At 37.6% G+C, this 24,262-nt stretch overlaps 1 protein-coding gene across 4 annotated transcripts; it reads right to left on the bottom strand.

Annotated features, from left to right (window-relative positions):
- Positions 1-27: 27 nt before the first annotated feature.
- LOC110066893 (neuronal acetylcholine receptor subunit alpha-3-like) lies at positions 28-24,139 on the bottom strand. Of its 4 annotated transcripts, XM_089274315.1 has the most exons (9): positions 21,977-22,075; positions 20,024-20,130; positions 9,497-9,606; positions 5,535-5,674; positions 4,731-4,775; positions 4,149-4,258; positions 2,886-3,183; positions 1,855-2,113; positions 28-1,348 (listed from the first exon to the last, which is right to left on the bottom strand). In XM_089274315.1, exons 2-9 carry the CDS (start codon positions 20,053-20,055, stop codon positions 702-704), a joined length of 1,641 nt encoding a protein of 546 aa, XP_089130441.1. In that variant the 5' UTR covers positions 20,056-20,130; positions 21,977-22,075; the 3' UTR covers positions 28-701. The 4 variants fall into 4 exon arrangements, with proteins under 4 accessions (XP_089130441.1, XP_089130443.1, XP_089130442.1 ...); XM_089274317.1 differs by lacking the exons at positions 20,024-20,130; positions 21,977-22,075 and adding an exon at positions 23,881-24,139 and having other exon boundaries at positions 2,886-3,195; XM_089274316.1 differs by lacking the exons at positions 20,024-20,130; positions 21,977-22,075 and adding an exon at positions 12,576-15,804 and having other exon boundaries at positions 2,886-3,195.
- Between the last annotated feature and the right edge of the window lie 123 nt (positions 24,140-24,262).

Raw genomic sequence — 24,262 nt, 5'->3', positions numbered from 1 at the left:
GCTAAAGGAAATTAGAAACATACAAAAAACTGTTGCATTGCTTTTTAATCCGGCGCAGTATTCTGAAATATTACATAAAGTATTCCTCTCATTGTAAAGAGGATCTTGGCTGAAAAGCTGAAATATAAACGATTAGAGGCACTTTTGTCTCTAGATTCAAACGACGCTGTGTTTTAAAAACGTCCAACGGCGCATTAACGTCACAATTTCCCATCACGCTTTGCAAAAATAAACATGGCGGCCCGCTGGAAATTTGAAATCCTAAAATAGCTGAAAGTAAACACAGCATTCAAACCAGGCAAAGAATTATCGATTTCAAATCGCTGAAACAATAAACACAAACTTTTGATTTGGAACAAAACTGGTTTTTTTAGCCAACATTCCCTTTATGGAAATCGGTTAACTTCTTCCTTTGTCTTGCCATGGAATCATTGTTACCAGAAGTTATAATATTTCTGGTGTACTCGAACCTTTAAGGAATGAGCTCTACCTTTTATACTTTGCCCACTTCTCTCAAGTTGTATCTCGCAGTACAGGATAAGGTTCTTCTGGTAGAACCATTTTTTCCCCTTTCTCTGTCCCCCGTGGCCACTTAGTTACTGTGTTGTGACCACCAATGGCATGGTCGTCTTGTAAATATTGAAGCAGAAAACCTCTTGCTCAACTCTCTTCCAGCCATGGCATGTTAAGGCACTTTTTCTCTATGAAATGGAGAACATATCCCTGACTCTTGGAGCTTGTAAGAATATCACAGCAGCGGAGACACATCCAACAAGCACTGAAGTAATAATAATGACCCTGTCCAAGACTTGAGAAGCGGCTCTCCATTCATCTTGCCATTCAATCACTTGTTGCCAAGATGGCTCATTAATCTCAGACGTTGTTTCCTTTTTATAAGTGTTCTCTTTTCGCTTTGTTGACATATTTCTTAAAGTTATACCATTACAATTCTTTCCAGCGTTGTTAATATTCCGACTCGAGTTTTCTTCTTCGTCTACACTTATACTGTCTTTTCTCAAGTTAACGGACGTTATCGACACGTTTTGATTTTGTTCGAAAACGTCTCCCACCCAATCCCGACTCAGTCCTAAATCAGCGTGACTAAAGGGCTCAAACGTTGGATTATGAATAACGTCTTGCGCATGTCCATTCTCCGTTGGCCGCTGACTCTCTCTTGTGGAAAGGCGCCTCCTTCTGATCTTTACTCTAACAAGTGGCGCCAATGTTTTGAGAAGAACGGTTTTGATCCAGCCCGGCATCTTTGTTTTGCTGTAGTAGAAGTTCAAGACGATGCAGGTTGCTGCTATCGCTAAACCAATTTCAAAGATTGCTACGGTGTAGTAAGTGCCTAAAAATAGAGTTTAGAGAACGTTAGCGGGACAGAGCGACACTGGAATTCATCTACAAGATTGTATTTCGTAGATATCGTTATTTTGGGGAAGTAGACGCTCAAGATCAATATGGGTAATCAAATGGCGACGAGCGAAATTGGGAAATAATTTCATGCGCGTTTTGACAAAATTCCAATAATTTTCTGAGCCTTCAGGCAAGGAAAATTATCAGAATTTTGACAAAACGCAAGTGAAATCATTTCTTAATTTTACGACGATACCATTTGATTACTTTTTAATATCATGGGTGACAAAACAAGGCTTATAATCGAGAGTTTTCGACTTGTTTATTTTATCGAGAAATTTTGGTGCAAACTTTGCCATGTCAATTTTGTAATTTCATCAGTTAACTAACATGTTTCAAATGTTAACTTCAAATGTTAATTAACACTGAAATCTCGCGCGAAAATTAAGGAATAATTTGTTGTCCATGATGTTATTAAAGTACTCTTAATGTACTCACCAATCAGAAAGAAAGTATCAGAACTAGGCGGTAGCTTCTCTGAGGTCAACTCCTGGAAGATTGTCATAGCCATAAGAATGGTGATACACAGGGAAACTCTCTCGCCGCACTCTGGCGGCAGAACAAATGTAAAAAACACCATGCAGGCGATAAGCGCACACGGAAACACCAGGTTAATGATGTAATATCTTGAGTAGCGTTGCAGATTTAGGGTCAGCAACACTTCAGAGTATGGATTTGGACAGCAAGTGTACTTTACCTAAATAGAAACAAAGGGTTGCGTTAAAATGAAAGGCATCCGGTAACGTGTTTTCATCAATATCTGATTGATTGTTTTTAAACATATATGTCAAGTTAAAACAGTTTAAGATTGTTCATTCCAAGGAGTGGGCAATCGCTATCTCCAAAAAACGTCCTTTTTCACCTTTCGTTTGCCGTTGCCAAATGGCTTGTTTACAATCTGTTTCATTATTCAGATCGAGATGTTCACCAGTTTTGTTGATTATTGTGTTAGAAAGCTACGAGTTCCACCAGATTTACTCTTAATACAATTCATTCGGCGTAGGTTTTCTCGCAGACTGACCATGAGAAATTTACGATCTTCATAAACTATGATGTATAGTCAAAATTTGGTCGGTGAGTCTCTTTAAAGTAATGGAATTGGGTAGCATGTTCCTTGGTTGGAATATGAACATAGTCAAGCCAGAAACGGGAGAATCCTGTGGAATTTCGGGAGAATAGGACATGTTTTCGTTTCGATAATTGATACATAATTGATCCATGACAGGGTTAAAACAGAAAATTCCCAGGAAACGGAGCAGGGGAGAGAGGAACATGTTCTCTGGATCCCTTTAAAAATTTTGCATTTTTTATTGTTGCACACTGAAAATTTCAATTGTTCTTTAAAATTTTCTACGCCAAGAGTAGAGATGTTCCTTGAACCCTCGAAATAATCCAATACTGACACCTTGCACTAAATTACCATGTTGGCATAAGCTTCAGGGAGGCCCTTCTTACGGAGTCAGACATACCTCGTTTCTTACTGAAACAACGCCAATCAAGTCCCACTCGTTGGAGGGCTGGTATATCCCATTTAATATACCAGTCTCTGGATAGTTCACATACACGTCAAGCATACTGACGTCATACGCCCAGGAGGCGAACTTCATGTAGCAATACTGCTCATCAAAAGGAAAATACTTGATGTCAATTTTACAGATGCTCTGAAACATGGCAGGCGCCATCCAAGAGTTATTGCCATCGTAGGATACTGAGATTTTGGTTTTGTACTTCTCCAACGCTCCAGCAGCGTCCATGTCTTTGTCAGCACTGGAAAGCACACTAAAATTAATATGAATCACTAAATAATAGTAATGAAGAGAGAATTATAACATAGCTAGCTGATTATAACCGCGCCATCAAACTCAGTATAAATAATCAATGTATACGTAGTGTAGTTCAATGATGCACAGTCATTTCTTGAACAAAGTGAACTTCGCTTTGCCAGAAAAATGTTCTTTCCATTGGCAATGTTCTAAAACAATTAATTCATGCTCTAAGCTAAGCATCTTCGAGTTATGAAAAACTTGGGAAGTTTGGACCAGAGCATTCAAAGATTGGTCTTAGCATCGTCTTGAGCAACTCTTATTATTCTTTCGTGCTCTCCAAACTTCCCGCGTGGATCATAACTGAATGATGCACGCTAAACCATGAATAAAATGTTAAGATAAGGTAACATAAAGGTTATGTTACCTTTGTTAAGGATAACTACACTGAAATATCTAGAAACATGCATGACAGGTCTGTTACAGTAAGGAGGTATGTCGCTGTAACGCATATTTTGAAGTCACAGTTTCCGTTGTGCAAAATTAGGTTCATATCTGATGAAGCCTCCACATGATAGCTTTTAGATGAAGAAAAAATCAAAAAATCAAAAAAACAAGAAAGGAACGAGGATCGCTTAGACTGGGGGAAATTCAGAAGAATTTACGAATTACGAACTTGAAGACGCTTGAGGCCTTCCTCTTATGGTCCAAACAACAACAAAATTGTATGAATGGTCTGGCCCGTGTACAACGGCTGTGAATAAACTATCCTTCACAAGGTTATTTGGAGTTTAGCGGATCTCAGCGAGTTTTCGTCAAGTTACCAGCATATAGGATGTAAAAGTGTGAGAAAATAAACGTTTCTTTAATAAAGGGAAAGGCAAAAAGCAAAACCATCCTCTCCAGAAAAAAAATTAAACACGCTAAAATAAATAGGGACTGTTTTGCATTGTTATAAACATCACTTACTTGTTATACAAAAGAACATCCGGGACCCAGACTTTAGATGGTTCAACGTAAACAGTTGTTAATCCATCATAGTCCTTTGGATTCCATGTAAGATCTGGATTGTTCCAGTCCTAAACAAAATTAAAGATTTGGACGCTGTCATTACACATTTAGCCTGAGCACGTTTTAAGAGCCATAGGCGTACGGACAGATCTAGACAATTGCAAAATTTGCAGTTAAAATATAAATTTATTTTTTACCAGGCGTTGCTGCCAGTGTCGTCGTTGCTTTAAGCTCCCCTTATGCCTTTATCTAAGGTAACTCTTTGTTATGGTAGAATTACCTATCCACTGCTTTTTTGTGTAAAAAAAATGTTATTAATTTTTTTAATGTAAAAACTGTCTTGGTTTCAAAACCACCCCTCTAGTCTTCTTCTCCTTGAAAAGAAAGTAGCCCTCCGTTCCATTCCTGAGGGCTTTATAGAGCACAAGTTTAAACAGCTGTAAAGTTCTGTACTTGTATAGCGAGTACTTGTAGGGTTGTTGAGGACATAGTACCATTTATACTGCGACGTATGGAAGGAGAGTAGTGCGCATGACTGACCTGTTTCATCCACCACTGAGCTTGCAATGCATTGTTCTTTTCATCCTATGCAGTAAAGAATAAAACAAACGAATCAAGGATAAAAAATTATTGGTCCCAGCTGCTCAAAGGGTGAATAGAGGTTATCACGGGGTAAATCAACGCTTACCGGCTTGATAAGTGTCAACAAAGTTAACAAAACTGGTGCCCATTCCAAGTTAGCTAGAGATAATATCTAATCCATTCCATTCTGGTCTTGTATTCACCTCCAAACTTAAGTCATCTTTCTTGGTATAAGGATATTTTACTTCTCTATAATTAGCGTGCTTGTGTGTGTTTTGCATTTTATTCCAGATTATGATCATTTTGTGTGCCGATGACAGCATTTTTATTCTTTTGTTAGGTCTTAGGTATCTTTTAGGTAAATCCTTTACATAAACCTTATTGGTTTCCCTAGGCTTCCTTACCTTATACACTTAATTCCAAAATGGCGGCCAGTTTATTATTCTTTTGTGTGCATGTTAATTAGCCCTCTTTGCCTGGTTTTCACTTCAAAATTCTTTTGTATTTTGTCCATGTTGACGAGGCAAAGAGGGCTAATTACCATGTAAACAAAAGAATAATAAACTGGCTGCCATTTTGGAATAAGGTGTGTACATTGACATTTTGTAAATTTATGAATTTACAACTGTTGTTGAGCTTATTTATAAACGTTAGTGTTCATCAAGATTAGAAAACGGCTGAAAAATAGTGACAGGGTATTTTCGAAGAATACGTCATCTGTTAGTGACTTGCTCAAAGAAGATTCTCTGCGGCTACACTTACAATGTTAACAATCCTGACAACTTTGGCCCCTACCCATACTTTCACACTTCTTCCTCCCCCCGGATGACCATCTCTGTCGTATCTTGCAAATAAATGCTCCAGCAGGCGCTGATGAGGATTCTGGGTAAAGTTCCTTGTCGCTGTTCATAAAACAATACAACAAGAAACAAGGAGTAATATTAATAATGAATCACCTATTGATCTGATGACAGCCCCAATCAGGGCCGTAGCTAATAACGGGCAAACGGAGGCACTTGCCTCAGTCATTTTTCTTTTCTTTTGTTGTTGTTGTTGTTGTTGTTGTTGTAGTCTATAGTTATCATAAACACCCTGAATACATGGGAAGAGAATTTAACCATGGACATTGCCTCAGGCATAATTTTTTCATGCACATTACCTCAATCATAATATTTTCTCTAGCTACGGCCCTGCCAATACTTCACTGATAACCACGTGTGACCTGAGATGATTAATCTGCTTTCCAGTTTTTCTTTCTCTTTAATTGATCGGAGCAGCAACCTTCTGCTTACATAGAACGGTCTCTTAAACTAGGTATCACATGCAATGCCTTTTTTCTATCCACCTTATTGAACACGAACAAGAACCTGCCATAAATGCAGGAATGAATCATAAGAAACAAACAGTTTTTTAACACAGTTTGAAAGAGAAAAACATTAGTTCGTATAGTGTGATCGTCCGGGTGAGTGTAGTTCTGAAAAGAACTGTTGTTGGTGACTGACGTTTCGACAACCTGAGCGGAAGTCATCCTCAGAGTCAAGTGAATAGTGTTTGTCAGTCGATGATGTTATAAGTCTGATCCGTTGAACGTGATTGGTCAGTATAGCCATGATGGTATTGGCTGAAAGACTCGTGTAAAGTTTGTCATCAGTCATTGGTGGGTTTCGATCCGTCTATTGTTAGTCAAGTAGGTCGATTTTGGTCCGTGTATTGTTAAGTCGGTCTGTTAGAAGTCCGTTTGTCGGTTTCGTTTCTGTCGTGGATAAGTCGTTTGTAAGGCGCCGGTAGTTGTTGACATCTGTTAAGAGGCGTTTGTTCTAGGTTAGTGTACCAGCTTTCCAGAGTCAGTCGTTGAAAATAGTTTGTACTGTAGGTTAAGCACTGAGCAGAGTCCCAGTCAATGTTGTGGTTTGTCAGTTGATGATGTACAGCAATGTGATTGTTGGCATCACCATTTCTCGTGGCTCGTTTGTGTTCAGTCAGTCTCGTGTTAAGGTTTCTGCCAGTCTCACCAATGTAGGAAGCCTGGCAGTCGGAGCATTTGATCTTGTAAACTGCTCCCTGTCTGTCGATAGGTTCGTCTCTGTCTTTCACGTTGGTCAGTAAGTGTCGTAACGTAGTTGTAGGTTTGTGGGCTACACGAATGTTGTAGGGCTGTAGGATCCGTGAGATGGTCTCAGAAGTGCCCTTAATGTAAGGTATAGTCGCTGTAGTAACAGGCGTAGGGTTCCTGTTCGTAGCGTCAGCTTCAGTAGGTCGGTAAATGTTTCGTCTAATAAAGTCAGCGTTGTAGTTGTTTTTGTGAAAAACACGTTCAAGGTATCTGTTTTCGTCACGTAAGCTGTCCGGTGTGTCACAAACTAGTTGCGCTCGTCTCGTCAAAGTCTTTATAGTCGTGGCTTTGTGTGAAGTCGGGTTGTAGGATGATTCGTCAAGTAATCTGTCGGTATGCGTCGGTTTTCTGTACACTGTCGTTCGTAGTTCGTTGTTGTCGCGGCTTACCAAACAGTCTAGAAAAGGAAGTTTTCCATTTGCTTCGATCGCTTTAGTAAACTGGATGTCGGCGTTCTGTTCGTTTAGGTGGTCGTGAAAATCGTCAATATCGTCTTTGTGAACGGCGGTAAAGGTGTCGTCAACGTAGCGTAACCAAAGCGGTATCGTTTGTCGGCAAGTTGCAAGGGCGCGTTCCTCCACGTGTTGCATCACAATTTCTGCGACAACAACAGAAACAGGCGACCCCATTGCTGTTCCATGCAACTGTTTGTAGTGTTTACCGTTGTACTGAAAGTAAGTCGATGTAAGGCAAAGGTTCAGTAAGTCCATGATGTCTTCTGTTGGTAACGGTAGTTTAACAGTAGATTGTTGTATAGCGGTCTCGGTACACTGTAATGCCAATTGAAGTGGGATAAGCCGACAAAGGACGTGACGACAGACAGGGAGCAGTTTACAAGATCAAATGTTCCGACTGCCAGGCTTCCTACATTGGTGAGACTGGCAGAAACCTTAACACGAGACTGACTGAACACAAACGAGCCACGAGAAATGGTGATGCCAACAATCACATTGCTGAAAGCGAAGAATGATCATCGCAGTTAATTTTCCAATTTAAGCAACTGGAAAGAAGAAGCCTGAAGAAAAAAAAAAAAAAAAAAAAAAAAAAAATCAGGGCTTCAACGGGATTCGAACCCGTGACCTCCGCGATACCGGTGCGATGCTCTACCAACTGAGCTATGAAGCCACACATTGGGAGCGAGGTCAATTAGTTGAATTCATATCTTCCCGTGAGTAGTGAAATGATGTGAAGTTTATATGAAATAATTCATATATGAACTGCGGTGGTAGGTGAAAGTGAAGAATGATCATCGCAGTTAATTTTCCAATTTAAGCAACTGGAAAGAAGAAGCCTGAAAAAAAGCCCTGATTTTTTTTTTTTTTTCAGGCTTCTTCTTTCCAGTTGCTTAAATTGGAAAATTAACTGCGATGATCATTCCTCACTTTCATCTACCACCGCAGTTCATATATGAATTATTTCATATAAACTTCACATAATCACATTGCTGTACATCATCAACTGACAAACCACAACATTGACTGGGACTCTGCTCAGTGCTTAACCTACAGTACAAACTATTTTCAACGACTGACTCTGGAAAGCTGGTACACTAACCTAGAACAAACGCCTCTTAACAGATGTCAACAACTACCGGCGCCTTACAAACGACTTATCCACGACAGAAACGAAACCGACAAACGGACTTCTAACAGACCGACTTAACAATACACGGACCAAAATCGACCTACTTGACTAACAATAGACGGATCGAAACCCACCAATGACTGATGACAAACTTTACACGAGTCTTTCAGCCAATACCATCATGGCTATACTGACCAATCACGTTCAACGGATCAGACTTATAACATCATCGACTGACAAACACTATTCACTTGACTCTGAGGATGACTTCCGCTCAGGTTGTCGAAACGTCAGTCACCAACAACAGTTCTTTTCAGAACTACACTCACCCGGACGATCACACTATACGAACTACTGATACTCTTGGGTTCAAACCATTTACAGAGAAAAACATGTCACAAAAAATGTCATTGGGAAAATAACTTTTATTTACCTCCGGCAGTGTTTATAGGTTCCCGGAGATTCCCAGAGATTGATAATTTTAAAATTATTTTTAGCCATTCTCGATATTAAAGCCTCGTCAAAAAACTTGCACTCATTACTTACTGGAAGACTATTGGTCCTTATTCTTAGCTTAGATTAAAACTGGTAAGTAGCTTAGTCGTGGATTTTATATCCTCGAGGTTATTATCAAAGGTTTTTAACCACTTTATAAACATTAATGAATATTGATACACCCCTTTAAAACATTTTTACTCTTCTTCAGTCAGTAAACAGTGAGGATGGATTAGTCATTTATCGATTTGCAAATAAGCATTTCGATGTTCTCTGCAGTTTAAATTAAATTAAAGGAAATTTTTCAAACGAAAATTTCTCAAAGTGAACAGTTTTTCCTCGAGTGAAACAGCTGCCTTCGTTTGTAAATCTACCATGCGGCCGATCAAAGCAAATTCCCAAGCGGCCGACATAGAGCGCTTAGCCCGGCTGCGAAAGGCTTTACTATTGTGAGATCATTTTCGCTTGTATAAGCGAAAATGATCATATCAGAATCTTATTTTTACGATTCATCGTTTTGAGATGACTTTACCTTCGACGCTTCGGCAAGTGAAGAGTATTACTAGCAATTCCATCAAAAGGATCTTTGTTACGGGCCCGGTGAATGAATGCTGCTTCATTGTAGATCTTTTTGTAGACATCCTGAAAGACAAGCGGAACATGTATTTGTGAGCTTTTCACTTACCTCTATTGAAACGAAAAACACCTCTATTGAAACCATTTATGCGGTTCCACGTTTTGAGCTTGTGGATAAAACCCCAATGTGCGACCAATAAATTTTAAACCTTTGAGTAGTTATGTGAACTTTTCGCTATTTTGATCAACTTTAAACTTGGATGCTCTTGAAAAGAAAAGGGCTTTGCCAAAAAAAAAAGCCCTTCACTTTCTGCCCTCAACCTGAAATGGTAGTTACTGATTACAGTAAATTTCAACAACATAATTGATCAATATGGACAAGTTATCAAATTATCTAGATAACGATTCTTAAACATTGTTCGATGTTGACAACACCTGTAGAAAAATCATGAAAAATCGACCCTCTTTTCCTACACTTTTCAGCTATTGGCTTTTTTCTTCATTTTCACCTATCGGATCTGGATCTGGATCAACAACTTTGGCATAACTCCCTAATAAAGATAGCCAACAAAACAGTTTTTTAAAAAATTGGTTCAGTAAGGGAATAACTCGGGTGAAACATCTTTCTCTCGTTAAATTATTTCCGCTGTAAGTATGAAGTAGACCTCGCCCTCTCAGCTTCTACGGATTAATATCGGCTGTAAAGTCTCTTCGGACTGATTCTAATTTTCAAGATTTACAGAACACCGACCACGAATATGAGCCACTTACAACAAGAATTTTACAAGTCAAAAAAGCAACTACATTAATATATAAAAAACTGTTTAGTAACAAGAGTTTAACCCCAGAGTCAAGTCAAAAGAAATGGCTAGAGGATTGTGGCCTACCAATAAATGACAACATAAATTGGACTGCTGCCTATCTTTTAGCTAAAAAAAGCACAAAGAGCACTAAGCTGATAGAGTTTCAGTTTAAATTCTTACATAGACGTGTACCGACCAATAACTTCTTATTTAGAATAGGTCTACAGGGCGATGAAAAGTGCAGTTTTTGTCACACCTCCTCTGAGTCAGTAATTCATCTTTTTTGGTCATGCCGCCAAACATTTCACTTTTGGAATAAACTTACTGAATGGCTGAAAAACTTAAATTTACTTCCTAGAGATTATGCTTTGACAAATATTACTGCTTTGGGTCTGAGGCCAGATATCTCTCAATTTGCACTTCTTATCAATTACTGCTTTCTCTTAGCACGATATCACATATGGCTCGCTAAAACAAAAGATGATCATCCAAATCTGACGCGTTTCATATCCACACTAAAATCACAATATGAAATAGAAACAAAAAGTGGAGACACAAAGAAATGGAAACCTCTTACAGGATATATGATGATTTAATTATTATTTCAGATTATATTTTCTATACCTATCTATCTCCTACCCATTAGTTTATTTCTAATCTCCTGTCAGATGCACAACTCATTTTACCTTTAATGTACCACATGCCTTTGATCTGTTTTTTATGTTTCTATAGTACAACCTCAAGCTGTAATGATAACTATCTATTTTTCTGCTATTTTTCTTTGCCCCTTGTCGTCACTGTATTTGTTAGAAGTGTAAGTCGTATAACTGTATTTGTTAGCAGTGTAAGTCGTTTAGATATTGTAATTTAAATAGTGTAAATAGTTAGAGCAATATAATGTAACTAGAGCTAGTGTTGTAAGTAAGTATTGTTTTCCCTTGTGTTATTGCAGATAAAATAAAATAAAAAAAAAATAAAAAAAATTTTCACCTATGGAGCTATACTGTTCAGTATTTGTCTTCATAATTTTCTTTCAGTAGACAAGTAGATATAGATTCGTGTCATTTTCATAATAATGATGTATTTAGGTATTAATTACTAAGTTAGCATGAAATGAAGCTGTAAAAATTAATATTTTTACAGTTTCTAGCACGCGGCAAAAATGGAGGTAAATAGCCATATATGTTTGTCGAAAATAATCTGCCAGAAGAAATTGTTCTTGTTAGAAGCAATGTCTACCTAACACTGTTTTCATTTTTTGTTTTTATTTTTGCAGTAAGCAAGTTGTTTTCCGTGCACATTTGCAATCAGGCGAAAACCTCTTTGAGGTCACTCTCATTTAGATGGTAATGTCTTCTCAAGATTACCATCATATTCATCAACGAATAAAACATTGACTCGAGCCGCCATTGGAAGCGAATTAGACTTTTAGGCGACGGTAAAACAAAACTACGGATATTTAATTTGTGATTGCTTTGCGGAACTTGTTACCAAAACGGTTGGAAATACTCCCCCTTTACGGTAGCAGTATAGATCGATTTTGGTCGGAGGTGACATATTATAAGCTACATTTTAAAATACAGAAACGTGATGGGTTTATTAACTAATCGCGAGGGCGTAATCTATTCCTGTCCAAAACGAGTCGGAAATATTCAAATATTACTGTAAGTAAAGCCAATATTCCCTCTTAAATCCTCCTCTCTGGTTGTTGATAAATTCTCTCTGCGTAACATTTTACATCTCAACAGTGGCGGCTCATGAAGATAAAACTGGAATAGAATTTATTTTCTTTGTTTGTGTTGTTGACACAATGATTTGTATACTAAACAAATAAAATTGATCATCAAAATCGCGGGAACTTTTATCGCACAGCTAAATTACGTGTTAGAGTGTATAGTATTTATACCGGCTATCACAGCTCAGCGTTTAACAGCGCAACGGTATTTCGCTTAAATGTGAAATTATTAAAAGCCAGAGAATATCTAATGAGATTACAGTTAATGGAAGTTTAGCATTAAGTGACACCTGCTGGTTTCAAATTTACCAAATTTAGGCGGTTTAGTAATTCACAATAGTTTTCCTCAGAGAAGACCAAAACTTGCCGTATTGAATTCTTTCGTAGAGTGTTTTCCACTCTGGTCTTTGACAACGTGATTGCCATTAAATATTGTCAGATAAAGTAAATATACATTACGAAACCATGCTGAAATGGAAATGAAAGAATATTTTTACCTTTTGCTTCGTGTCCCCCTGTTAGTTGTCCTTTGTGCGACGTATACACAACTTTTAACTGATCTTTTTTCCTCACACGCTTAGACGGGAAGTTTTAACGTAAGCGGAAAGCAAAGTGAACTTAATTACGCTCCGGTGTATGCTACCACTTATGAAGGGCTTTATCAATTAGGAGTTTTCCGCGTTTGTAAGTGTTTTCCGCGTCATTTTATAAACAATTGACGACACTGAAGGCTTTGATCACGAGATCTTGTCATATGGTCAAACATAGCCAAGTCTGACGTTCAAAAGCGTCAACTTTGCGCCTGGCGTCGCCGAGGAATTGAGTCAGTTTTTAGAAAGGCAAAATTTAAAAAGATTATTTTGTATGGCTTTGGTGTCCCGTGGCCTCTCACTTTAAGGCTGAATGAAACGTCTTTGCCACGATTCGAGTCGTCAAAGTAAAAATATGGAATCTGTTATGACGGGATTAAATGTTATTCATGAATAATAAGCGGAAAGAGTCAAATTTTTACTTGAGGGAAACCGGTTGACTAGGCTACACTGAAGTCTTCATGTTCGTTCCAGTTTCGGCTGAACGTATAACACGCGACAAAACACGCAAGAGGTCTGTGGAAGTGAATTGAATTTTTGGGTCATTTCAGAAGTGTCACTTAGTTATTACTCCTTACAGTATTTTGACTTGGTTCTGTCTTGCTAACATACAGCAAGAGGTATTGTACGCTTAAAAATATTGTATAACTTTAGAGACGGTGATCCAGTTGCCTAATTCCTTGTTCAGTTCTCGAATTAACGTGAGTCAGCAAATCCATATTGGCCTCAACGATACACTGTTTGGAAACAAATCATTTAGCTTATTCATGTTGAGTGCTTTGTTTGTTCAAGGAAATTTTATTGGTGACGCATGGAAAGCGTTTATTTAAGGAAATTTCATTGGTAATACATGGACAGTGATAGATTACGCTGCAGGGCACAGTATATCAATTGTTTTGCTCGTTGACAAGTTAACCACTGACATCAATAAACGGACCACTTTGAAGAATGTTTACTAAATTTTCTTGATTTCGTTTTTCGTAATTCATCTCAATCTTTCTCAGTCTTTAGCAACCCTTTTTCTTTCGTCTCATCTAAATTTGCTGGTCATTTTTGGTCTCTGTTAACTATCATACTGGTAGTATAGTTTTGGTCCTATTCTGAAGACAGCTTTGTTCATTCAAGGCTGAATTTCAGCCGGCTATTCTATTCGCACACTCCCGGGAATCGACGGTTTCAATTATCGACGTAAATACAATTTAAATGATATCTAAAATTTTCCCATTCACGTTTTTTCCTTTTTCAAGCCATATTTCCGATTCTGGTGCCAGTCCCGAAGACCTTTGATACTTTCATTATAGTTGGATAATACCGAATATTGATTAACACATTTTCACTGTATACTGTACATGGATACATGTATACATATAACTAATATAAGGGGTAAGCGAGCATTACAGTGGGGAAGGATTAAAGGATACGTTGAAAAAAAAACAACTGACGACTGGATTGAAGAACTGATGCAAAATCAAGGAAGACTGTAAAGAAAAGCCAAGCTGAAAGACCAATCTGGATTGAAGATCAGTCTTGCGCAGCGCTTTACAAAGTCGTGTGAGATGATGTGAGGTTTACAGTAGCAGTTCTTAATTAAGTCCTGTAGCAGCTTGCTGTTATAAGAGAGGTGTACTGTGAACAAATTCCTGTTCTAAATTCAAATTTGAGTAGTTTAGTCGGCGTTGTGGAAATGAAAATGAGCCAAGCCGGTGTTCGTACAAAACTTAACAAGGAGTAAAGTGCTTGATTTCTGAGGAGCCAGGGGAAGTTAGTGCGGCATTTGCGGAGGTCATTTTGTGAATAGAATGCACGTGAAGGTGATGTAAACTGGACATAAACAGGAACTACAGTGGCGGCCAAGTGTAAAGGAACAGTTACTGTTAATACAGTTGCTCTTTAGATAATTACTATGAAAATGGATGGCGCATTTTCGAGTACTTATAACGTCTAGAAGTCGTTGTCGACAGACAACATGCGATATTAGCCTGGTGCTCATAACAATATAACACGATCAGAAGAGCTGGGAGGGGTAACAGCTAGTAACTAGCGCAACCCAATCATAAAATGTTATTGTTAGTTCAGTTTCCTCTTAGTATTGGACCGGCTGTTGTTTCTGCTGCTCTTTTTTATCATTGAGTCGTGCAATAAATCTGTTATTAACCAGCATTAAAGGAGTTACGCCATGGTTTGCACGGTTCGTCCTTAACTATCCTTGTACCCTGATGGTTTATTATCTCTTTGGTGTTTTTTTTTTCTTAATAAACTGCTAAACTCAAAATACAGTGACTGAGCTTGTTTCCTAATTCTTTGAAGACTTCGAATTGCGTTTTGCCTTGCACGGGTAGCTCAAAGGAGTAGAAAATATATTCATTTAGCGCGTAACTTATTCTGCACAAGAGTGGAGGCGGCTATTGTAAAATACGCGTTATTTACCGGCTGCCATTCTAATCAATGTATTGTTGACAAGGTCCTTCCGACATTTTCCAGTGCGCGTGTACCTAGAGAAGACAAAACACGAAAACTCACCTTGTCGACTGAACTCCATACAGACTATTAAGCTCACGAAGCAGTGTCTTTCAGTCTTATTACAGTATTTTCTCGCCGTCTTAGGAAAAACACAGTTTCATATCTCAGTACGCGTCAAAAAGAACGACCCAGAAAGTTTACCTGAAACGATACGCTCAAAAACCGTCTGGCGAGAAAGTTAGTCTCCACTTTCGCAACCGCGCCAGAAGCTTATCACACGCAAACGGTCGAATTATGTGTAACATACAAAGGCTGCAAAAACAAGCTGAGAAAACAAACTGTACCTACATACACATTTTTCATTAATTGATCAGAGTCAAAGGCAATGATCACTATGGCTTCATCCCGGTTGCTTAAGAACTTTGAAGGTCCCTAAGTTTGGCACAATATCAATATTTACTTGAGAATCTTTAATCCGTCAACCTGTAAAGAATAGTGGTTTGCATGCATATGACATTTATTGATTGTTTGCGCAGTGACTTGGTACTTTCGTAATTATTTGATGTAAATACATCAACAGAGTGATGCAGGTAAGATTAAGTCCACGTTTTTTAACGGCAAAAAATTTTCCTTTGGAAAACCAGATTAAAAGTTTCCTTAATTTATACGTACTCGCCATGGGAATAAAAAGACCTTGAATATTATTTTTGACAAATAAAGCTCATTTTAGAAGGTTTCAATTGAACGCGTAAATTTGAATAGGAAAAGCAGCTGTTGTGGTTTTAACTTGTCGTATTTTATGTTCATTTTGATGCATTTGTAAACCTTGCTGTTGTATGAGACTTCAAGGCCATATTTGCAAGAGACCATTTTTAAACACTTTTTTTTTGAGGCAACATTGTGGCGTTAAAATCAAGATTGTGTACCATGGCGCTCCGAAAGAATTTAAAAACGAAATGTTTGTGGCGGCAACAAGTTCTGAAAGCGTTCAAAATTAAATAAACCTGCAATATTGTTGAACGAACTTTTAACATTGTGTTAACTATAATCGTCTCCTAAACTTCAAAAAACAGTCGAAGTTTAATTTGAACGGACACTCGCGTAGCATACCGTTTCCACAAGAATAACATTAAATTCTTGGGCAAACTGTATAATTTATACAAGTATTTAAATATCTTTCAGTTGAAACGCTGACAACATTTGTGATGGATCATGATCATGGAATTGAAAGACCCATGATTACACTGGCTGGAACATTTTAAAGATCGACCAAAATTGTTTTCGGTTCCCACTCGAGGACCTCGGAAGATTGAAATTCAAAAGACAGTCGTAGCTTTCTGTGCGGACACTCGTGTTAAGCGGGGAGAGTTTTACTTAAACGACCGCCCACATGCCAACCATATTGACATTTCCGTGATCGTAAGCAGCTACGAACAGTTTTAACGAGTGTGATTTTGGTTATTCTGTTATCGAACTGCCTTTAATTTATGTTGCGGACTTAGCTAAAATGATCTTTACCATCGCCTGTAGTTCCTAAGCTCCCTCGAGTTGACGTTTTCTTTACAATGCTCACTGGCTGCTGAATCACTATCTTAAGGGGTGTGGGTTTTCCGTGTACGCCAAACCTGAACTTTTAATGTACTGATTTAAACACTTTCCACGTCTTGGCGACCTTAGATTTAAACGAATTGCATCATTCTAACAAGGATATCGTTCAAGAGTTTCTTTAGTTGAAATCACTTCTCTATTTACATCTATAATAATTATTTTAGCGCTTGGCTTATCCTTACCGTAAACAGGTCCCAAGTTTGGCTATTATACTGTTGTTCAGTTTGTTTGGAACCCAAATTTAAACAACAAACTCACGCAAAGCAGAAGTCGTACATAATAGAAATTCATCAGCTTTAGAATATATTAAACGAATTGTAATTTGTTCTCATCATTCATTTGACAAGCCTGATTATTTGCAACTCATGTAAGGGTTGTTGACACATCATGTCGGCGTAATTTACAACATTATGGTGCTTTTGGGGCATCAATTCAAACACCATTAGGCATGTAATATGAAATCCTTTTTAGCTTTGTGTTCAAAATCTGTGAACGATATCAGACTGTTTTAGTTTGGATGCGACTGTTGTTAACATCACGGCAATGTAAGCTTGATTCCAGTGTGTTCAGACAAGAGAGGATAAAGAGTAAGAGAGTCGATCCCAAACGAGCCTTACACTCAGGGTAATTCCTGTCATGTTATTTTTAGATCTCTCCCGATTAAGGTTTAGAAACAACCAATCCCGTGATGCGGGGCTTGATCACGTGGACAGTGCAAGGGGCTTTACACTTATTTACATCCTCCAAGAAAACGTCCAGGCAACGCGCGTTGTAACATCTACGGAAGAAGTAGGCCCATGTCGGCAAAATACTTGAGAGTGGTTGACCAGGAAATAAGGCCTACGTGGGGGGATTAATTTCTCTTACCCTCAATCCTCTCTTAGTTCAGCTCAGCTGTCAAAACCTTAAGACCTGCATGGAAACTTCAGAGGTTAAGGCTTGATGTAAAAAAATGTAAATCTTGACATTTATAGTTGTCATGCACTTAGCTATACAAGCACTAAGCTTATCTAGTTTACAGGCATGCCACTGCAACAAAGGAAACATATTTCAAATAAACTTAACATAGTTAAAAATCCCAACAGGCAGGAGGGAGACCAGTTGGCTATTAAGCCAAGGAGATATCGTTGGTAAGTTAGCCTGAACTATTGGTTGGAAGAAAGAAACTGTTAAGTAAAATATGAAATGTGTGGCTGAGAACACAGCAAAAGCTGCAAGGAGATTTTCCCATGGTTGAACTGCGGAGAAAGATGATCAATCATGACGGTCAATCATGTCTTCAGAATTTCTCATCGTGACAAGAAAACGAAAAACATTTTAACAAGATTTCATGACGTATTGTCGACCAGAACCACGATGTCCAGTTTATGTAGAAGAAGGAATGCAAGAAAACTCAAGAAAGCAAGAAATTACTCTACTTTATTTAAAGTGCTTTCTTGTCGTTTTCTTGTTCTATCTCAGTGGATTAAAGTGCAACGATTTCAATGCAACATATTATTTGGACAGAACATGACAGAACACGTTGCAAACTTTTGGCCACCACTGACATGCAATATGTATTAGCTGACCAATTTTTTTTTACCGCGTTTTAATAAAGATGGTGTATGTGTGTATGGGTGCGGGAGTGAGCAATATGCCGTGTGCAACCGAATGTGCATTTCATGTAGCCAGTGTGGTCACATACCTTCAATTTTTGCCGGAGGTCTTGGCAAAAATTAAGTTACCAAAAAAACGTCGTGGCATGGTAATATTTTGAATACAGTTAAGAAAAACTTATCGAGACCTAAGCTCTCAATCTGACCCCGCGAGAGGAAATTGAATTTGAACTTATCTATATTTCAATAAAAGAGACGTATCGTGTTGGTTAAAAACACAATAACACACGCTTTAAGCATTCTTACGAGGTTTGACATTAACTTTCTCGAGAATGCTTGAGAATTTAATCGCGGGGTCACTTAGAGAAATGAACTAAAGTGAGTTGTTTTAGAAAGTATTCCAGAAGTTACCGTGCTATGAGTAGATTTTTAGTAAACACTTTTTGCACTTATTGCTCAAGCTTTGAGCGGGATCCGTCATGATTTCTTAAGGAGGTTAGTGGTAGTTTTAATAGAATTGTGTTTCCATCGTGAGGTGATGATTAATTCTTACAACCCTGTCAGATCACTTTGTAAACCTCGGCAGCATTTGTTTACTGCAACATATAACTTCATTAAAGCTTGAAAAGCTAGATATATTTTACAAATAAAAGCGCACTGAAACAAAACTTTGAACCTATCAGCGTTGCCTTGAAATTAAAATCGCTTTAAGTTTGGCCCTGCACGACAAGACTACACTTTACCAGCGGAAGGTACAGGAAATTAATTAAAAACGACCAGTATCGCCACTAATGGAGAGCATTTTCCCTTTAAAAAAATAACATTTATCATAGGAGATAATTCTGGATATTTTGTCATCTATCGAGCACGGTCGCGCAGCAACTACTAAATGTTTGTCGTGTCCATCGCATTCAAGACTACGAGATGCAGAAAATATGTGGATTATGCAGCCCTGGAGGAAAAATATTGGCTGATGACTGTTCCCTTGTGATTGATTATTCTGAATATCACGAAAACCGTATCCAATATATTCATGTGAAAATTAGTAGAAAACCCGTATGTATTTGACTGATGTAGAGGTTTTTTTCTCGCATTGCCTTGTATCAGCAGTTAAGGAGTGAAATAAACCTAGTATTTGAAGCATGATCAAGATGTTTTCATGTTCCGATAAAATTATTTGCTTTTTATGATGTTGTTCTTGACATTTCTTGATGAGAATTTAAAAATGATGTTTATGTCAAACGTGAAATAACAAAAACTGCTCCTGATTTTGTTTTCTATCCATCTAAACCTTAACTCAATCCAATACAAAAATAGAAAAAAATCTTCTATCTACAGCAAATACAGATATTTTAACTAAGGGTGCAAAACGGTAAGAAATTAAATTTTGCCGTTTGCCGTAAATGCCTCCTTTGTTGGTAAAGCCAATAACGTGCGATTGATCTCCACACAAGCCTTAGAAGCACCCTTAGCCAAGACATCGAACTGAATTGAAGAAACTAGGAAAAGTGTGAATTAATACGTGTTAAATTCATGTTTTGTCTGTCTTATAACTGAATTAAATATAACCGTTATTATTAGGCAGAGCATCGTTTTCACTATTTAGTGACTGGATGAAATCATTGCGCCAAATGAGCAAAAAGTACTGCGACAAGTAGAGTTTAAATCAAAACCCATAAACTGACTACTTACCCTGGATTTTTGATGGAAGCAGCTTCCAACATCAAGTAATGACGAAGTTGAAGGTGAATTATTGCTTTCAGCGTTAATGGAACAGAAGGCAATGAACACAAATACAGCTGCAACATATATTGGTAGATTAATGAGGGTTTCGCTTCACATGATTGGACACTATTAATTAGGCCCAAAGCGAAAACGGAGCTATATCAATTTAGGTTTTTATTAATGTGTGAATTGACGTGAAGTGGGCTTTAGCCAATAGAAAGAACTTCCTCTATTAAAGGCATTGCAAGTTTTGGTGAGTTGCGCATTTGCTTGGCACATCGAAAAATATTCAGTTAAATCTTCAGCCGGCCTGCCTCTCTGCTATCAGTTAATTTTGCATATCTAGTCTCTGGCATCAGTGCCTTTTTTCAGCCGGCAGCTAAAATTTTGACCAATTCTCAACTATATTTTGTACTTCATCCACGCCCTTTGTTAGCTTAACTAAGTAAACGATGGTGAAACCTAAAATCCTTAAACTTCCACAGGGTCAAGGAGAGTTTTTGATAACACTATTCACAAAGTATATAGGTTTAAATAACTCTTTGCTCTCAGTGTCACCCTCAACAACACTTCAGGCTTGAAAATGATGTTTGAATTATCGAAAAGCCGCCGGTAGCGTTGATTTTATTTTTTGTTGTTAACGGTAAGGTGTGATTTTATTATGGGAAATTTCAAGACAGAAAACGTTAGTAGGTAACATCTATGCAAATGTGGTGTATAAATTGACTGTGTATTATGCAAAGTTTGCTTCGTTTTCACCTAGACAAGTTCATTTGTCGCCAACAGCGCAAGAGTTATTAAATCTCGCCCCGATTGAAACGTTTCTTAACAATGGCGGGTCACTTCAAAGCAAGCGACAGTGATTGCAGTCTACTATTCTGAAACTGTCAAGAGTTTGTTTGTTAATTTACATCAAGTTCAAATTCATTTACCAGCAAGATAACGCCGTGGCATTGTTCGAAGAATATAAACACTACCATCTTTCAGAATTTGAAAAGCTATTGCGTTTTTCCGCAAAATGTGATCTTGTTTCAGGTCAGCTGACAAAACCTGTTGTTTTTTCCTTGTACTTTTGACTTCTTCCTTTTCCACAAAATTTTCGCAAACTTCGACAGCTAGGGGTCAATTTATACAATATGGTCTAAATGTTTCATTTTGCGGAAACTAAATCTACTATTTGGTTCCCCCTCTCTCTTTTAAACTTCTTCAGCGCCTATGTTATATGTTGTAATCGATCCTCGAATAAAACCTATTTAGAGCTCCAAACGCTTAAAGTGTATAGATTGATTACAATTGCTTTTACTCGCGAAATTAATGCAGCTGATCAAGACGAAACCACCTGTGTTCAGTGTTAACGAAGTGAAAGCTGCCGGCCTTACGTCTTGAAGGTTTGAAGGATAGAACATCCATTTAGATGAATTCCGTCTGTATTTAATTAACTTTTGTTTCGAATTCGTTTCCGCCTTTATTTTGATATGGCATGCTGTGTTAGCTTGTGCCCAGCGGTATAATCACAACTTGAATGAAAAGAAACGCCTATGAATGCAACGAAACAGTAAGAAATCTTGCCAATGACTCTCCAATTAATTCTTTTCGTGTTAAAACGGTCCTTAGTTGTAGACCTAAATAAAAATATTTCCGCGATAGTCCCAACAAAATTGATTTGTTAAAACAGTATTGAGACGAATAAATATGCATTAGCAAAGTTATAATGAACGTTACAAATCATGACCAAATTGGACCAAAAAATAGAAACGCTTTTCCAATCGAGAACCAGGTAGTCTCCCCACTGTGTTGCCTCGTGGGCAATCTGTATTTGAGAGAATCCCAGTAATTAATTTTTATATTAAAAGCGAAATTTTGCCATTGGGGTGCTTAACTTCCCGTGGTTTTAGTGTCAATGAACATTTAAACCCTTACCTTTGGAAGACAAGTTTCGTTGCGTTTTAAAACCAACTTGTATCCTTGAGAAAAGAAATCGAGAAACAATATTTTGATGGTTATATGCAACACGACTCCTGAAGGACAACTGATGATAGACCAAAAGAAATAAATTATTTGTTCTCATTAAGAATGTTTACGGCGCTTTTATTTTTTGACAAAATAAGGGATTTAATTACTTGAAAAGATTTTCACTGAATATTTATAGCTTAGTGCCGCTCTTTTGGCGAGTCAATATTTTTCAAGATATTTTTTTTGTTCCGTTGAAAAAAGGTTCTTGTTTCAGATTAGAAACCTTGTCAACAGTATGTGCCACAAATGAACTGTATATGTTGAATTTGTACACTACCGTGTATAGAGTTTAGGTTTTAAATTAACATAAAACGTGAACTTAGCGTCAATACAATAATATATTTCGCAATAACACAAATCGAACTCACCCTCAGACAAGTGAAAATGTTAAAAATTCAGCACTTAAAACTCCGTCCGAGAAACATCTTTTTTGCTTTCTTCTTTACATTGGGGTTTTGAACTTTATTTTAATTTCATTGATGCCACAATCAAGGAAGAGTGAGATGGAAAAATCAATTGATAAATCATGGGTTTAGGGTTGGACAGAATTGGTTTGATTAGAAAGATCAAGAAAGACTATGAGTCATGGCACAAGTATTACAATCAATGGGAAGATCAGAACAACACATTTCCTGTACCACGATAGGTAAGATGAAGGAACACAAAAGACGGGGTATCTATAAACAAAAGATGGATATCCCTTGGTTTTGTATGAACAAACGCAAACTGAGATGGGATGTTTATAGCTCAGTTGATGCGCTTCAAAAAAATATTGGCTGATTGCGGTGTCATGTGGTTTCATGTGAATTCGCCTAGCGTGTTTTTCAATGCTGGCGTATTTTTCAAATTGTGTATTTTCATTACATCATTCAACAAAAATTATTCATTGTTTGTCCTACCTGCGGAGGTTTTTATCTGTCTCTTATTTCACGGCAAATTATCTTTTTTAAAGTATACTTTACCGGGCTTCGCCCTCACGAAATCAATGAACAATTTGTTGGATTAGTCGTTGTCAAAATGTAAATTCCACCAGCAGATATTTATCAATAAATGGAATTTTCCCGTGACTGAAAATTGCATTGGAAATAATCGATTAAATTAATGCAATAATTTTATTCACAACTCAGTTTAGGAATATGGACTACTTGCTAAGTCTGAGTTATCGTTGTTATCATAACCTTTGATAATTGTCTGAGAGACTACTCTGAAAACTGAGAGCGCCGGACGAAAATTCGCCTGATCTCTCAGTTTAATCTGCACAACACCGAAATTAAGCGATCAAAATTACAATGGAACTCTAGAAATAAAAATAAATATAAATAAAGAAAAAAACGTTTCTCTTCAAATAATGCTGTCATAAAAAGAAAGGATAATTTCTAACTACAGTGAATTGTTTCTTGGGTTACGAGTTAACAGGAATAAAACTGTGAAGTTTCTGAAGTGTTTTGATTCCAAATCAGTGAGTTTCTTTTTTCATCACGCCATGCATACGCATAGCAAATGAGCTTGGGCAGGTTTAAATTTGAAATGTTCCACAACCAATCTTTCTAATAAGCCATTAGCCTTGCAGTCGCCATTGCATTTAACCGGCTCTATGTAAATCTTGCTCTATTAAATTTCACGCAGTACAATTTGCAAATATCGCATTTGGGGAATTCTTGAAACAAAAACCTTTAGGATCACGCAAAGAAATGAACTGGTTATACCGGGATGATATTAATAAAACTCTCGAATTCTTACAGAAAGGAATTTTTGCACTTCAGTCGGTAGATATCTCGAAGCGCAAGTGTTTTAACTAAATCAAGACTTACCTCGTCAGTAGTATTCTTCATGAACGTAAGCGTTTCAGCTTAAAAGTTCTGCCAAAAGCTATAAATTAAGCTCGCTTTCGCTCGCTATAATGTGAATTGAACTTAACAACCGCTGAAAGCGCGGATTGCAATTAGCTTGTTTCTTTTTTCTTCGCCGAGCGCGAGGATGATTTAACAGCGATAGGTCTCCGGTAGTTCAAAATAGATGCCCTCTATCTTGTTCTCGCCTGCGTCATTCTCATTGGAATACCAAATAACAAAATAATTAGAAAAGAATTAAAATTGAGTGCTTAGTTACCTTAGAGCACAACTGTTAATATCATGTACGGTTTCACATCAGCTTGTCAAAGTCTTCTCTTGGTTCCATAAAACTAATCACTCA

The sequence above is a fragment of the Orbicella faveolata genome, unplaced genomic scaffold (genome assembly GCF_042242905.1).
Source record: "Orbicella faveolata isolate gen_17 unplaced genomic scaffold, um_ofav_v1 contig_35, whole genome shotgun sequence".
Classification (NCBI taxonomy): Eukaryota; Metazoa; Cnidaria; class Anthozoa; order Scleractinia; family Merulinidae; genus Orbicella; species Orbicella faveolata.
The sequence above is the reverse complement of the archived record's forward strand: the minus strand, read 5'-3'. Positions and strand labels throughout refer to the sequence as shown.